The sequence below is a fragment of the Camellia sinensis genome, chromosome 13 (assembly GCF_055761805.1).
Source record: "Camellia sinensis isolate YWXY chromosome 13, ASM5576180v1, whole genome shotgun sequence".
In the NCBI taxonomy this organism is placed as follows: Eukaryota; Viridiplantae; Streptophyta; class Magnoliopsida; order Ericales; family Theaceae; genus Camellia; species Camellia sinensis.
In genome coordinates, this window is record NC_138973.1 from 58,270,453 (window position 1) to 58,288,219 (window position 17,767).

At 32.7% G+C, this 17,767-nt stretch overlaps 1 protein-coding gene across 4 annotated transcripts; it reads left to right on the plus strand.

Moving 5' to 3' along the window:
* Positions 1-3,866: 3,866 nt before the first annotated feature.
* Positions 3,867-15,885, plus strand: LOC114291815 (azadirone synthase LFS). 4 transcript variants are annotated; one of them, XM_082903845.1, is made up of 12 exons: positions 3,867-6,204; positions 10,800-10,885; positions 11,793-11,985; positions 12,427-12,507; positions 12,683-12,734; positions 13,141-13,262; positions 13,668-13,768; positions 13,866-13,924; positions 14,419-14,475; positions 14,655-14,700; positions 15,005-15,084; positions 15,633-15,885. In XM_082903845.1, the coding sequence occupies exons 1-12, from the start codon at positions 6,045-6,047 to the stop codon at positions 15,694-15,696; spliced, it is 1,101 nt and encodes a 366-aa protein (XP_082759971.1). In that variant the 5' UTR covers positions 3,867-6,044; the 3' UTR covers positions 15,697-15,885. The 4 variants fall into 4 exon arrangements, 2 of the variants coding, with proteins under 2 accessions (XP_082759971.1, XP_082759970.1); XR_014349863.1 differs by having other exon boundaries at positions 3,979-6,204; positions 13,668-13,777; positions 14,379-14,475; XR_014349864.1 differs by having other exon boundaries at positions 3,979-6,204; positions 14,379-14,475.
* Positions 15,886-17,767: the final 1,882 nt, after the last annotated feature.

Genomic DNA, 17,767 nt, shown 5'->3' on the forward strand with positions numbered 1-17,767 from the left:
GAGCCGTCTGAAGCCGTCTGGATTGCAGCTGGAGGAGCAGCTGCAGCAAGACGGTCAGAGGTGACGTGGACCTGCAGAAGGGGTTTGGGCGCCAAATTTGAATCAGGCATCTTCTTCCTCCAAACTTTAGGGTTTAGATGCAATGACGTACCAGCCATGGAAGCTCTACCGGCACCGAATTTAACTGACTTTGAGGTTTTTTTCCGATCAACAAGCGTCCAGGGCCCAAACTCAGAAAGAGGAGGAGAGGGAGGTGTGGGTTTCTCAGCTGTGGAAGAAGCCTTACTAGAAACCGGTCATCCAGACTATGACCAACTATGCCGCAGTTGAAACAGATGGCTGGCAGTCCTTCATAGACAACTCGTTGGGTGATGTTTCCTACTTTGACTTTAGAGATCAGGGGTTTGGAGAGATATATTTGGATGCATAGTCTAGCAAAACGGCCTCTAGCCCCATTCTCAGTGAAAATATCAATATTTAGTAGCTTACCCAGACTTGCACCAATCTTACAAAGGATGGAACCATCAAAAAATTCAATGGGGAGACCAATGAGGCGTGCCCAGACCACAGTGGTGGTATTAGATGCTGTGGTGGCTTGAAACTCAGGTTCCCACCGTCGAACGGCTAGATAATGGGGGCCAATGAACCACGGACCACCGTTGAGAATTTTGCTGATGTCGATATCCAATTGGAACTTGATGAGGTAGAAATGGTTACCAAGATCTAGCCCATGCAACGTCCCAGTGGGTTTCCAGAGTGCTTTGATTTTCTCCATGAGCAACTTATAGCCCAGATTTTTACCCATGAGACAGATAATCAAAGAGTTGACCCATGGAGATTGAATCCGCCGTACCTCCTCAGGAGAAACAGAGATGGCAGGTACTCCATCTTCATCTACCAGGTCCGTCGGGGAGGAAGCGTCCACGGACAAGACAGCAGGAACCTCCTCCAACAAAAGCGGGGATGCGAGTGCCTCCTTGAAAGAAAGAGGAGGTTTAGTTGGTGTACCTTGATTCTTGAAGGTTTTTAGTTGGTTTCTTTCTAGTAAGTCTTGCTCTTCTGTAGATCGTTCTTCGTCGTGCCCATCTAGTTGTGCTGTGGATGTGTTGGTTGCTGTGGAATGATCCGTTGCCGCCGATCCATCAAGCTCGCCCTTATCAGGATCGCCCATGCTTTCATGCCCTTTTTTTTTTCTCTCTAAACATAACCCTTTGTAAATCTATTTCCATATGTAATGACCTCAAAAGTGATTGATACTTTCATATGAAAGCTTTAAAATGATAGCTTTTATTGGGGGGAGGAAATGACTTGTATGTCCTTTTCTTTATAATTTGTTCCACCAACCCCAAAAAAGGAGCCACTGAGTTATGTGGCCACATAATAGTAAAATATATACTTATCTTGTTAGAAAAATAGAGGATAAGCCAATTAGATGCCCTTACTCACTTTAAGGTGATCAATGAATTTAGTTATTTGGAGGTGCTCAAATGGTGTTCACAGCACAGAATTTTTATCAGTTAATATTCTCACAGATTTTCAAGTGTTGCTATGGAGAATCAAAACAAAGAAGGCGGTAGAATGGAAATTATACTCTATTTGGAATGATATTAGTTATCTTTGTAGTAGTTTGGATCATGTATGTATTACTAAGGTAAATAGAAAGGATGTTTAGGCTGCCCATGAAGTTGGACGTAGTTCAAGTCTGAACTACGTTTTGTATGTGTATGGAATTGTATGTTGCTTTTATTATTAGAATGAATGATCTCAATTTCTTCAAATAAATAAATAAAATAAAGAGTTAATTAGCAAAAAGTCCTGTTTACATATTTGGTGGTAGTTTAGGTCGTGTCAAAAAGTTTTTGAACCAATAAGTCTCATTTATAAGTAAAAAGACGTTTTGCTCTTTAATCCCAAAACTGAGAATGTTCTCAATTTCAAAACTGAGAATATTCTCAATTTTCAAACAGAGAATGATTTCAATATATAATTATCAAAATTAAAAAATTTATGTTTGGCTTCTGAGAAAAGTATGGGATTGAAAAGAAAGATAATTCTGCGAATATTCTAAGAAATTTATAATTATCAATTTTGAGAAATTTCTCAATTTTTTCATGATTAAAATTGAGAATATTATAAACGGAGAAGGTTCTCAATTTTAAAAAACTCTCTCTCTCTCTCTCTCAATCTCCTAATTGGTTCTCTCGTCTCAGCTATTCACTTTCTCTCTCTGATTGAAAAACTAAATCTGGAGCTTCTAATTGAAGCTCTCTCTCTCTCTTTGTGCGTGCAATAAAATCAATCATCAGCCATTTTTATGGTTGTTAATGGCCGAAACAGAGCAATAATGGACTCATGAGAGAGACCCCATCGCACTGCCAGCACAAGCAGTACCAGCGAACTCTTCATCTGCTTCACCTCTCGCCTCTCCTCTTCTTCTTCCCCGTCCATGAAGATCTCTTCTAAGTCAATCCTCAGCCCCGGCCGCGCTCGCGACGCACCCGTCTTTCTCCCCAGCTCTCTCAGCCGCCGACTCAAAACAAACGGCAGCCTCAAAGGCGGCCAATCTCCCATGTTCCCCACCGGAACCAAGAAACGAGGCTGCGTTGTCGAAAACCCAGAGCCTTCTTCTCCCAAAGTCACCTGCATTAGGCAAGTTCGAGTGAAGACGAAGAAGATGAGGGGGTTTGCATGGGTAAATTGGTCTATTAAAAATTAATGGCACTTGAAGGAACAAATAATTTTATCTAGGACCTAATGGAGTATAAGTTCACAAAATGGGACTTGTATGTAAATGTCCCTAAAATAAACTTAGTTGTTCTGTAGACATGCCAAGTGATTTATAAAATCAATAATCAGATGGTTGAGTCAGTTTGCGTGTACATCAATTAATCTCAAAAGTAAAATAATTAAATATCTTTACTATTAAAGGGTCCTTGAAAGTGTTTAATAAACCAAGCTATTATACAAACATACCAAGTGTTCTATAGAGTCAATAATTGAGTATGTGAATTAATTTGTATGTATCTTAACTAATTTTGAGATCTTAAAATTAAAGACCAGATGGCTTATTAGAATAACTCAAACTTAAACTTCACATCAAATCTTTACACCGTCCCTTAATGTTTCTATAGACTCAATCTTTTAAGTAATTTATCATTAACAACTCAAACTTCTCTCTCTGTCTCTCTCTCTCTATTTGTTTTTATTTTATCAAATCAACTCAAAAATATTTGTAAAATACAAAAAGTTATCCACTTGATCCAACTTATAACACAAATGATATGTCCTTTTGACAATAAAAAATACATTTTTTTAAAAATCTAAATATTACTATTAAACATCTATGTAATATACTAGATATTAGACAATTCTGTTATGCCCATAAACCATCATATTTTGTGTGCAACTTTATTACATTGGAAATTTTTTGAACTGTAATTATTTTTACTAATATAAATATATAAACAAAATCGTTGTTTAGCTATCTTAATTAGATTAAAAAAATAAAAAGATAAAGGATAAAGATCCGTAGCTCGAATGCTTGGCTCGAAAACTGGCTCGAATTTTTTTTTTTTTTTTAATTCTTTTCCTTTCCTTGCTTCAATTACAGACAGAGGCCTTGCTTTTCAATAATAGACAGAGGCGAGATAGAGAGGAGAGAGAGAAAAGAAGAGGAAGAAGAAGAAAAAAAGAGGAAGAGAGGAGGCGATCGGTGGGGAGAAGAGGAAGAGAGAAGGGGCGGTTTTTTTTTTTTTTTCTGGATCTGGGGATGTTGATGATGAAGATGTTGATAATGAAGATGTGCTGTGTTGATGAAGATGTTGATGATGAAGATGTGCTGTGTGATGAAGACATTGATGATTTTTTTTTTTTTTTTCTAGATCTGGAGCTGAAAATGAAGGGGGAAAAAAAATTAATGTTTTGTTTGATTTGGAGCTGATCTGGAGCTGAATGTGATGAAGAAATTGATGATTTTTTTTTTTTTTTTCTAGATCTGGAGCTAAAAATGAAAGGGGAAAAATTGATATTTTGTTTGATGTTTTGTTTGATCTGGAGCTGAACAAGAGAAGACATTGATGTTTTGTTTTTTTTTTTTTCTTCTTCTTCTTCTTCCTATTCTCTTTTCTTCTTCTTCTAGTTCTGGTCTGCTTCCTCTTCTTCTTCTTCTCTTGTTCTTGTTCTTCTTCTTCTTCCTGCAAGAAAGAAAAAAAAAATTGTTGATGAACAAATTTTTTTTTTGTTGATGTTGATGATCTGGATCTGCAGCTCTTTTCTTCTTCTTCTTCTTCTTCTTCTTCTGTTTTTTCTTCATCTTCGACTTCCAAAAAACGAGAATGAAAAAAAAAAAAAAAATTCTCCAAAATGACGTCATTTTGGATTCGAGCCAATTTCGAGTTCGACAGTTTCAAGCTACGTAGCAGTTCCGAAAGATAAAATATGCTAAATGAATCAATAAGACAAAATATCACATTCAAATCATAATCATTTCACTTTTTCTTTCATAGAAGTCAAAAAAATCAAGAAACTTTGCCAAACGTAAACTCCAAAAAGCCAACTAATTTTTTTTTTCTTGCCAAACAACAACAAAAAAACATCATAATATTTTAGAAAATTCTATATTTTATGACTTAATTATACATATATGGTATTAGTCATAATTTATTATGATATTAGCAATGATATTATTTTAAATATACTTTATATTATATTTTAGTATAACTTTTTTTTTTTATATAGTTATAACTTTTAGGGTGCTGTTATGGTATGCAACCCCTTAAGGTTGCACACCATATGCAACCAACACAAAAGGTGTAAATGGAATGTGTAAACATAAAACAGGACAGTAAACAGAAAGACGTAAGTGTAAGGTGTAAGTTGCACACTTAAGAAAAGTCTTAACTTTTATATCATTATCCTAATATCTTTTTATGAAAATAATTTATTCCTACCAAAAAAAAAAGTATTTTTTTATAAATTCTGACAGATAAAAATTTAACAGTATAGAAAAAATAATCCCACTTGGCTTTATATTGTATTTTTTTATAAGTGCATATAGACTCTTATCAATCAAAATTTATAAAAAAAAATGTTTTTATAAGAAACTTTTGTGAAATTGTGATCCATATTTGTCCACCGCGTCTCTCTCTCCACTTTCACTCATTTTCTCTCTCTACATCTATATATCGCATCTCCGAATTTCGATAAAGAAAAAGAAATAGAAAATGAATAATGCTAGAGGCCCCAAATAATTTACCAAATATTTTGTCAAATCTCTTACATGGGTGTAGGACCCATACACATGTGGTTTTGTGTAGGTCCCACACCCATGTGAGAGATTTAGTAAAACATTTGATAGATTGTTTAGGACCTAGCACTTTTCATAGAAAAGAGTAATGTTAGAGGCCCCAAATAATCTACCACACACTAACTTGAAGAGGACTGCTGCAGACTCCCAGTGGGGTCGCACCCCAGTGAGGTGGCGAGCCCCCACTAGCCGAAACTCAAAAAAAAAAAATAAAAAAAAATAAAACAATTTTTTTTTCATCCAATCACAGCACCTCCCCTCACTGGGGGTCGACCCCAGTGAGGTCCGAAGCATTTTTCCTAGGAAAATAAGTGAGAGTACTAATTAGTGCTACCACTAATGATGTGGCAGTAGGCCCCATCATGAATGATTTGATGTTTTGACCTTGGTGTTGTATTTTTTTTTTTATTGAGTGTCATGTCATTAGTGGTCTTTTTAGAGTTCCAAAATTAATGGTCTATCGTTGTTGTTTTTCCTAACTCGAATTCCACCCCAACCAATTTTCTCAAAACCCTAATCGCCTCGGATCATGTAATTAATCCGAATTCGAATCTGGGTTTTGGTGGATTCGATTTGGAGACCCGAGAGAGCGAGAGAGGGATCATGACTCGGCGGTGTTCGTATTGCAGCCACAATGGCCACAACTCTCGGACCTGCCCGAACCCTGGAGTCAAGCTATTCGGAGTCCGGTTGACTGCTGGATCGATCCGGAAGAGTGCCAGTATGGGTAACTTGACCCATGACACCGGATCCAGTAGCGATAACCTTCAAAATGGCCTCGCCGGAAACAACCATGACTCTCCCGGAGATACGCCAGACCACGGCGCCGCCACCGGAGATGGGCATGCCTCGGAGGATTTTTGTTTCCGGGTCGTCGTCCAGTCGGGAAAGAAAGAAAGGTTCGAACTTTGTTTGGTTAATTTATGGGTTCAGTGGTTTTAATTTTGAAGTTCTGCATCTACAAAGTTTTATTTTGTTTATCTTTGTTTGGTGATAATTGTGAAGAATCGAATTCGAAATTGAATGAATGAGTCAATACTATTTATTTTTTAGTTGTTTACTAAGAATGAAGGGTTTAAGCAGAGAAATGATGAGTTTATTTGATTTGGGTTGATGGTTTTCTATGTGGATTCGAGTGATTGATGAGATATAATAAAAATTATGAAAAAGAGCTCGTATTTGGTTTACAAATTGAATAAGAAATTATGAGAAATGGAAATAAAGAGAATTTGCTTGTTCAAGCATGATGATTTGTGAGAAAATACCGTCATTTCTTATCTCTTTTTCACTCAAATGAGAGATCACAATGATTTATTTTCTTTTTTCACATAGCTCAAACTAATAATGAACATAAAATTCAGAACTTAGAATTATTTTTTTCATCAATAATTTCTTAGGAACCAACCTTGGATTAGTTACTCAGTTTTGCTCGGATGCATGCTGTGAAGCATAGACAGGGACACGGGACACATATATGACACGGATACGTCATCACAAAATATTGCAAAAACGTAGGAGACCGACGAGGCTTGGACACGCCACAAATAATTATATTTTGATATAATATATTATATTATATAGTTATATATGTGCATAATATTACTTTATACTAAGTAAATCTTATATCTAATTCGCTTACATGTGCATAATATTACTTTATACTATGTGTTTGATATGTGTATTGAACATGGTAGTGACAATGTCTTCTGGATATTTTGTGTTGCATATGTTTTACTACATGGTGCACTAGTTAGTGGTTTAATATTAGCTAGGCAGGAATGCATTTTCATATTGTGGTATGACTGAGACTTCTTTGTAGTATATTATTACTATTTCAGTTCTTCTACATGCACAAAATTTAATCATAGAATTAGACATTTATACTTACAATTGTGTCTCATTTTGTGATCGGACTCTTTTTACAAAGATTTTTTTTTATTACTATTTAGCTTATACTACAACTACTTGTGTGTTATCGAACATTAAAGGCGATTTTTTTGGAGTTAAAATAGCTATTTCAATCATTCTGTGAAGTTGAAATGGAGAGATGCATCATGAAAAATTTATTAAGGCTTGCATGTCCAATTTTTTCTTGTTCAATTTTTAAGAGTAAAAAATTTTGATAATTATTTTAAACAAGTTTAATAAAGGCCAAGAAAATAAAAATCAACAAAAAAAAAAAAAAATGGCTAAAGAAAACAACTACCAAAAAGCCACTTATACACAATGCATCAATGAGTCCAATGCAAATGAAATTGTAGTGTGAAAGTTTCTTTTAAGGGGGATTTGGTGATATCCCCCTCACTATCTAATTTGTCTTTCAAAAGGACAAGAATTATATAAATACTTTCAAAACCCCCTGATATTTTAAAACTTGTTTCTTTTACTATATTACCCTCATATCTATCAGCTCTCCTATTAAGCTATATTCACTATGTATTTCAGAGTAAAATAAAAGTAAAATTTTACTCTGTATAAAAGTAAAATTTTACTATGAATAAGAGTAAAATTTTACACTCTGAAACTAAAAGTAAAATTTTACACTCTGAAACTAAAAGTAAAATTTTACACTCTGAAACTAAAAGTAAAATTTTACTCTGTATAAAAGTAAAATTTTACTCTGAAAAACAAGTAAACTGTGAGATTCTGAAGTTAAAAGTAAAATTTTACTCTGGTTCTGTCAAATGAAAAAAACAGAGCAATAAAACCAGAGTAAAATTTTACTCTGGTTCTATCAAATGAAATTAGATCATTCACAACCACTGTTCTTCTGTTTCTTCACAGTTACTTGCCTCTTTCGTATCACCTCTTTGTTTTCTCTGTTATCTATTACATATACACAATCCATATTGCTCACTCACGACACAAAAATTTGTCAAAATCAAAAACAATTTTACAACAAAAAGTTGAGAGAACATAGTAACAACTCATCAATAGATCAATTTAAGAACTTAACAACACTATCCAAATGAAAAATCTCTCCCTCACACACACACACACACACACACACACACACAAACACACACATATATATATGAAAAATCTCTCCCTCACACACACACACACAAACACACACATATATATATGAAAAATCTGAAGAACTGTGTTCAAATATGAAAATTTTGAACAGTCGCGCGATCCGTCTCTATACTCTTTCATAATTCGAATTTTTGATCGACAAGACTATCATCAACGGCAAGAACATGAACTTCATGAGAATTGGAAGGCGATACGTCGACATCGTCGAAGCCTTCTCCGATCATCTCCGACGATCTCTTCCACTGCGAAACTTATGCGCCATTCAAAGAAAATTCTCTGCAACTGAGAGTGATTTAGGTATATTCACAGTTTTGGTTGAAATCACGAGAGCTTCGAACGAATCCAATCCAAACCCTAGGAATGGAAGAGAGAAGGAAAAGAGAGAATTTGTTTGTGCGTTTGCTTGGTTGAGACTTCGATCATGTTCCACCGCCTTGAGGAAGACACCGGCGGCGGCGTATGAACCGCTGGAGAGTGATCGGAAAAACTGAATCGGCGTAGGAGGAGATCGAAGAATGTTGAGAATCATAACAGAGAGCTCGTAAAAGAGCAGAGAAGGTGAGGAGAGAGTGGGTGGAGAAGGTGAGAAAATTTAGTTGAGGGTATAATAGTCTAATAAAATATTTAAATAATAAATTTTGTCTTTTATGCAAAATTTTATAATTATGAGGGGGTTTAGAAAATAAAATTTTTTTCTTAATCCTTTTAACAATGAAAGGAAGGTAAAGAGGGTTTATAGCTAAATTTTCCTTCTTTTAAATTGCCCCCATCATTATCTAAAAGGTAAATTTCTCCAACAAATTATAGAATATTTATACAAAAATGAAAACAAATATTAACAAGCGACTTGAGCCGATGATTAATTCAAGATTGGAATAAAAAGTAGGTTGGAAATAGAAAATAAAATAAAAAGATTTAAAAAATTTCAAAAAATAATGAAATAATCTATCCTTATTATTATTATTTTTATTTTTTCCTTGTGTTGAAATGAAATTTTATTAGCAACACTCAAAATAAATTACATATTCATATATGATTCTCATTCATAATTCAAAAAATATTATAGCCTAATAGAATAATAATATTGTATTATTGCGTTGAGGTCTTGAAAAATATTTGAATTTACTTGAAGGCAATCAAAAAGTTGAGTCAATTTCAACTCTATATAGACTCAATTTTAATTTTAGTTCCTATGGTTTTAAATCAAATAATTTGGTTCTTACACTCAAAATTCAATTTCAATTTGATTATTTTGTCTAAATTTTTATTAATTTTATGTATGTATATACCTTACAAAATTGACAACCATTTTAGTAATACTATACAAATAAAATGAAATTTGTATCAAATCATTTTGGGAAAAATTGTAATTTACTCAAAAATGAATTTTGAGAAAGCTCTGGTCTAGTCCTACGTAGTCAATATATGAGCTGGCTGGGTTTCTAAGAAGGAAAATTTTAATATACACACTTCTATGTCCTTTAATTATATTTTTTTTAAAAAAAATTTAAGTTTTAAATTTTATTTTTTTTTGTAATGACATTATTTTAATTATAATCGATGAATTTTTTAATTATTTTAAGTTATGAAATTTTTTTAACTTATAATTTTAAAAAAATTAAAATTATGCCATATTTTTATTTTTAATTAAAAGCTCCATAAGTGTTTCCTCTAAAAACATCTCCAACTCATATTCTTTTTTATTTTATTTTATTTTATTTTATCAAATTTAAGTAAAAATTTGAATAAAAACTTCATCTAATACTTAGTATTACCAAATTACACCTAAACGTTCCAATGAAATTTATATATTTTTTTATCAAATTATCGACCAAATGGATGTCCGGCCAATCGACTGGTTTTATATAAATAAACTAGAACCATATCCTCAATTTGTTGGAGATATTTCAATTTGATGAAAAGTCAAAAATAATCTTCGATTTGATATGGGTATAATGTCAAGATTGGCAACTTGACTTATTTCATTGGAAAACAAATTTGATATGGGTGTAACGTCATTATTGGCAACTTGACTTATTTCATTGGTAAATGTTATGGGTTATTTGGGATGACCTAAATAAGTGTACTTTTTGTCTTTTTACGAAAAGATGTGCAGAAAAGTAGAGAGGTGATGTGATGAAAAAAAGATAAAAAGATAAATTATTTTTGATGTTGCCAAACTTGGCCTTAGTAATATAATATAGTGCCTACTGTTAGTACTATAATATAGTGCCTAAATGTAGTGCAACTTTCGGTTAATATAATATGTAATACAGTGCATTGGTTTTGGATTGTTTTCGGCTCTTTTGATCATGAGCCATCATTGTCCATTATGGGTATATGGGTATAATGTCAAGATTGGCAACTTGACTTATTTCATTGGAAAACAACAATACATGTTGTAGGATGGTCTAAGACAGACTGTATCAAATTCAATTTGAATACAAATTTGCAGGGGAAGAAATGGCGAAAGCTCTACAACTTCCCATCATAGACCTCGCTTCTCCTGATCGAATCTCCACCGCCAATTCCATCCGTCAGGTCTCTTATTCTTCTTCTTCTTCTTCACACCTTATCACTGCATATATATATATATATACAAATCTGTATTTGCATATTTGCCTTATATATCAGCTTTATTTTATCATCAATAGAATATTTTCAAGAATTACGTTTATCTTCATCAGGTGTGTGTTTTTGTTTTTAATTAATTTAATTTAATTTTTTTTCAAATTTGGTATATTATATATGCAAATCAAGACAAAAGTACCCAGAAATTAAAATCAAGTTACATGTTTGTGCATTTAGGGCGTGTTTGGACATCCCATTGGACTTGAATGTTTACATACTTAGTTATATTTCAGCTTAGAAAAGCAGCAGTGTTATAGTGGACAAGTGATATAGTGTCATTTGGGAAGTCATTTGCTTAACTAGACGGTGTGCGTTGAAAATCAACTAGTTACATACTGAGGTAATTGCATAAGGACAGTTTGGGAATGGTAAAATGGGTGACAGTGTTCACACCAACTTGGGTGCTACCATTATATAATAGAATAGATAAACTCATTAATTATGCAATGCTACTTTATGATGTTAAAAGCTATGAATGGTGCAGTGATACTATTAAATTTCTTTGGTTATCCAAACAACTCCTTATTTTGTAACATGGGCAAAAGAAAAGGGAAAGGAAATTTGAATTAAGCTTTTTTTTTTAATTTTTTTTTCCCCTCCACATTTTCTTTCCTTTTTTATTTTTTCTCCACAAACACAGCCTAAAGAATTCTTTCTGATAAGCATATGGTTGTTAATTGTTAAGGTAAGCCAATTAACTGGAAAGCTTATAAACTGTTAGAAATGGGCCAGTAATGATAATATTAATTTGGTTTGTTTTTTAGAATGATTCATCATGTTGTTCCCAAATTCATTAGTATTCGGATGTGTGGTGTAGGCATGCATAGAATGTGGTTTCTTTTACCTCATAAACCATGGGGTAGAGCAGGAGTTGCTTAAGCAAGTGTTTGATGAGAGCAAAAGATTCTTCTCACTCCCCCTTGAAGAGAAGATGAAATTGCTTCACAGAGAAAATAGAGGTTATACGCCACTGTATGCCGAGAATCTCAACCCTTCTTCAAGTTCTAAAGGTTTTACTATTCTCTCACTTTTGACAAATTTTGTGATGCTTTCAAATTGTATATAAAGTGGGAAATGTGCCGATGTAAGCTGAAATTTTCAGATTAAAAAAAAAATTCAGAAAAGTGTATCAGTTTAGTATCGAGATTGAATATGCTGAAAATTTGAATGAATGCTCTCAAATTTTGGTGGAAGCATAAATTGACAAATAGTAGTAAGTTTGACAATGATTTTACAAAGATTTTGTGATTCAGTCTAAACAGGATGTGGTCCTAAAGATAACTTTTTTCCAATTCATGAATTTAAAGCCAGGGTTGAAACTCATTGATTGATGGTATGATTGATATTGGATGGAGAAACTCTAATAGGTTCTTTTCTCATTAATGCATATTTCATTGGTGTAATAGAGAAAAGAACTTAGGGTTGACTGTCTTCTACTGATTGGAGTACAGGTGGCTCAAAAGAGAGTTTCTATATTGGTCCCCTGGAAAGCATTTCAAGTCATAGTAATCTGAATCACTGGCCTTCAGAAGGTATTTTAATAATTTTGTGTGCTTTCACTTGTTTATGTTCTCTTAACATGTTCTCATATAACAATTTCATTTCTCCTACATTTTGTAATCTGTCATTTAGCATACATGTACAATGGGTACATGATTCCTGAGGTGATAACATTATTTCTGGTGTTGTCTGGCTAGGAAATTCCAGAAGTTTTGCCATCTTGGAGACCTACTATTGAATCTTACTATGAAAGAGTCCTGTAAGTTTTCCCCATTGTTTATTCCTGTGTCACACTCTGAAAAGAGAGTAGAAAGTGATCAGAAATCATAGTAGATCTATTCACTTAAACTGTGCCTGCCTAGTAAGTTCATTTCCTTCAATCAACGTTAATTTCTTCATACATAATCAGAAGTTTTGCTCATGTTAATTCTATGACTTTCTTAAGCATTTACATGATTTTGAATAACTTCTGTCTTTTTAACTAATTTTTAGGGCCTGAGATGTGATACTTAATGCTTGGAATAGTTTAGATGACTTTTCTATAAAGATGCCTCAGTAAAAAGTGGTGCAGCAGTTTTGATTGATCAAATAGTTCATAATTCCTTATGTTGATAAGAACAAGGCTGTGTGTGACTTTTGGCTGGTGTTGATTTTTGCTACCTCAGGACTGCTGGAAAAAAGTTGATCTCTTTAATTGCTCTGGCTTTAAACTTGGATGAAGACTTCTTTGAGAAAGTTGGGGCTTTCAATCCACCAATGCCATTTCTTCGTCTTCTACACTATCCTGGTTGAATCAAAATTTGGCTTTATCTGCTTTGTCCGTATAGTCTTTCTTTTCATTATCTGGGTTCATACATGGACGGATTCAGGAATCTGTATGATGTGTGGTTTATAAAAGGAGCTTAGCATTCTGTTTGTATGTCTTACTGTCAGTAAAATTGCAACACTTTGCGATAGCAGGATGAAATCCAGAAAATTAAGAATGCATATGAAAATGTAATTGGAAATTGACTAGATAAAAAATACTATTTTCTCAATGTCTCTGCGTGCACTTTATCTGAAACATTATGCTTTAATTTGACAGTTGTGGATTGGATTGAAGCTGTTTTTAAGGAAATGATTATTGATTTGTAGGAACTAAAAAGAATGGCTATTTAACCAAAGCTCTTTTGCCTCTCTATTTTGATTTCAGGTGAATTGGGGCTTTCTGATGAAGAAATTTTTGGTGCTTCTGCTCATTCAGACTACGGAATGATAACCTTTCTAGCAACAGATGGTGTTGCTGGACTTCAGGCATGTTTGGTCGATATTAATTGTGATCTTCAGCTGTAAATTCATTGAATATAATATCTTCCATCATTTTAGTTAGCTAGCTTTTATGTGTTAACAGGTTTGCAGGGACAAATCTAAGCAACCACTGGTCTGGGAAGATGTGCATCATATCAATGGGTGAGTTCATGATTTAACAAAATTAACTCAATGAAATAGTCATTTGGTCTGTATCTATGTATCCAACAAATTTCTATTTTGTTAATTATGACCTGAAAATTTATGTTTTCTTCACTCCAACTTTGAATATCTTTTACCATTCCCAAACTTCAAGGCCTTAAATACATTTGTTGCTTAAGAGGCACGTTTGTGGGCTTCAAGTGCTCGAGTCTCCTGCTGTAGGGAATGCCTTTTCCAACTTGGAATTTTTCTTTTCTTTACACTACAATTAGTATAAAATTGATCTATTATTATATCTAAGCAATAGATATGAAAAAAAATGTCTGATATCTAAAAAGGCTGAAGCTTGAGTTTTTCATTTACATTCACAATGGAGATTGTAGAGTTCTACACAACTACAATTATGGTTAACCAGAGAATTTATTTATTGTTCTTCCCATTGTGTATGTTTTAGCTCAGAATTTGAAGTTTTGTGGGGCAAATTAAATCTGCAGGGCCCTTATTGTTAACATCGGGGACATGACGGAGAGGTGGACTAATTGTTTGTTTCGGTAATGTTCCATTTCTAGTAACTTAAACTTCTCATTTCATCTTTTTTCTCAGAGAATTCATTCATCTATTTAGGATGAAATGTTTTGTTTTTGGTTTTTTTTCCGTTTGTTCTTTCAAGTACATGAATACTCTCTCTCTCTCTCTCTCTCCATATTTCAATGTTTAAATTCTTTTGTAGGTCCACGTTGCACAGAGTGATGTCAACAGGACGAGAACGCTATTCGGTACTAAATATTTTGTCCACAATTTACTTTCTTGTCCAATTTTTGCCATTATGCTCTACTTTTTCCTCTTTTCATTTGGTCAAGGAAGAGGTTCATGTTTATGATGTAGTACCAAAATTATGTGTTCTTAATCAGCTAGGTAAAACTAAAGGGTAGACTGAGTAGATCAATCTGTAGGGAAAAAACAAAATAAGGCTTTATAACTGGATAGACTAGAGGATAGGCTACTCTGATAAATAAGCTGTTGAAGAAGAAGAAAATCGGAAGTTTCACTGCTGACCATTGCTTAATTGCAATTCCTCAGATGGCTTTTTTCCTAAATCCCAGCGCAGACTGTGTGGTGGAATGCTTGGAGAGTTGCTGCAGTGAGTTGACTCCTCCTAGGTATGGACATCCCCTTGGCCTAACTTCTGTTATTATACGTCACTGCTCGCTATGCTTGAAATTAGAAGTTAGTGGTTTTGGTATTGCCTTTTGCTAGCATCCTGTAATAGTGGATCAAATGAGATTTCATGCCTATTTCTGTAATGCTTGTGTCACAAATGGATTGTCAATGGTATCAAACACTTCAGTGTTTTTGGGAACAATTTTGAGAATGCTTAGACGGTCTGTCCAAATGATTTTGTGGCATATTGTAAAGTCCTAGTGCGAGATATGTGTTTGGGCATTTGAATCCCATAGGCTATATTTGACTTGCAGAGGACAAATATTATATGCACTTCTGATATCTCACCGATAGATAAATCATCTGATAAACTATGTCTGTCCTCAGTACTCACATTTGTTTTGCATTCATTAATTTCTAAAGCAAGTTATGTTTGTTCTTAAAAAATATTTTATATTATTTTGTTTTTATAATTATTATTATCTTTCAGATGGGTATGTTTTGTTCATTAAGGGAGTTAAGATTGATAGGTCATGATGTCATGCAGATTTCCACCGGTCCGCAGTGGAGACTACCTGGGAGAGAGGTTCAGGCTTACATATGGTTCATAGGTTTGAGTTTGAAGGCATCATGCCTTGAAAAAGCTGAATATTTGGTACTTCTGCTCTGCACTTAATTTATTTTTATATTTGTATTTTGTGGTTTAATTTTGATAAAAAAAACATATTTCCTATACTACTGTCAGAGCCTGATTGCTCGATGAGGGAAAAGTTATAAAAATTTAGCTCATATTTCATTTATTAGTTTATATCTATGAACTTTTTTAAAAAAAATTTAGATCCAAACACAGCTTTGGTGATTGGAACCTTGATACAGGATATGTGGCTGTGTTTTGATGCCTGCATTTCTTGGAAATCTTGCATCACTCGCAGCAAATTCTCAAACCTAAGGTTGACATGAACCACATAAAACTTTCGATTTTAATTATTATTATTTTTAAGATAGGAGAGTTCAATTATTTAAATTGAAACATACTATTTTAGTAATTTTTTGGTTTTTTAATTAAAATATGAAGTAAAAAAATTAATATGTTTGAGATGATTTTTGACTTTTTACGACAAGATGTATAAAATGTAGAGAGAAAAAGAAATTTTTGACCTCTTGATATAAGTTGTTAATTTTTTAATTACTTTTTGACTTTTAAACTAAAAGATTAAGTTGCCAAATAAGACCTAATAATATGAACAAGTTTAGTTTCACAAGCAGAATCACATTTTGTGGTAAGATTTTTAATATATGCAACATTACTCTTAAACTTATGGCTCATGTTTAGATATTTAGAAGGATTGTACATCTTATATGAAAGTAAGTACAATAGACAAGGTACAGTTATTTTAAACTGCTAGCATGTGTCGTAACAACGTTAACCAAACTTGTAACGTTTGTTATAGTTATAAGATAAATTATTAATAGGTCTTAGTAGCTATACTTAATTCTTATTAAAAATAAGTCTTAATAAAATTGTCGTTAAAAATAATTTTTTGTGACAATTTTTTACATGTCGCTAAAAATTGACAATCAGTGATTTTTTTTATTACAATTTTTATAAATTATCGCTAAAAATTATAATTAGTGATGATTTTCTGTGACAAATTTTTTAAAATGTCGTTAAATGTTGAAATTTGGTAACGATTTTTTAAAACTTTCACTAAAACTTATAATTAGTGAAATTTTTTGTGATAAAATTTTTAAATTGTCACTGAAAATTAACAATTAGTGACGTTTTTAAATAATATTTTATAAAAAATATCATTAATTATCATAGGACCTATTAGATAATAAATTAATGTATTAAGAAGTACACATAAGTCAACTTTAAGTTATAAGTAGAAGGTAAATTAAATAATTTAACACAAGTTTTTAAAAATATTTAAGATGCATCAAGCAGTCTCATTGTGAAATCATTATGAAAAATCATTTTGGTTCATTTTGGTTTAGTTTTTGAAAAAAAAAAAATTGAGTTTTAAGTTGTATTTTAAAAGATAGTGTGACAAAAAATTTGATTGATTAATGTATAAATGAGAGAGAAGAGAAAAAAAGTAATCGATTAATTTATTAATAAAATAAATAATAAAAAAAAGGGAAGAAAAGAGGAGATTGAATTTAAAAAAAAAATGATAAATCAAACTTATTTTTTGATTTTTTGATCTAAATATTAATTTAAAAGCTAAATCAAATCGTACCTTTGATTTTTTTTTTTATTAGATTTCCTCGATGGGTTAGTAGTGATTTTTTAGTATTGTGGGATTATTTACAATGATTTAAATAAATATATTTTTTTGACTTTATATAAATGTGAAATATAATTGAAAGTGATATAACTTAAACAACATAAAATAATATACTAAAATAGTACATCTCAAATAAGCCTTGTATTTAAATATTTATTTATTCTTTGATATAAAAGAAAATTTCGAAACTTACGTTAAATTGGAGGACACATTTAAAATATTTTTTAATGGGTCAAACAAGTAAGAAGGTGAAGAACGACATGTGGAATAATCTCCACCTGTACAATCACGTGGGCCCAACACGATTTTCCACCGTCCATCCAACTACAGGGGGTAGACAGGATTGGATACATGCTACCGTACGGTGCTCTCCACCTAGAAAATCTCAGCC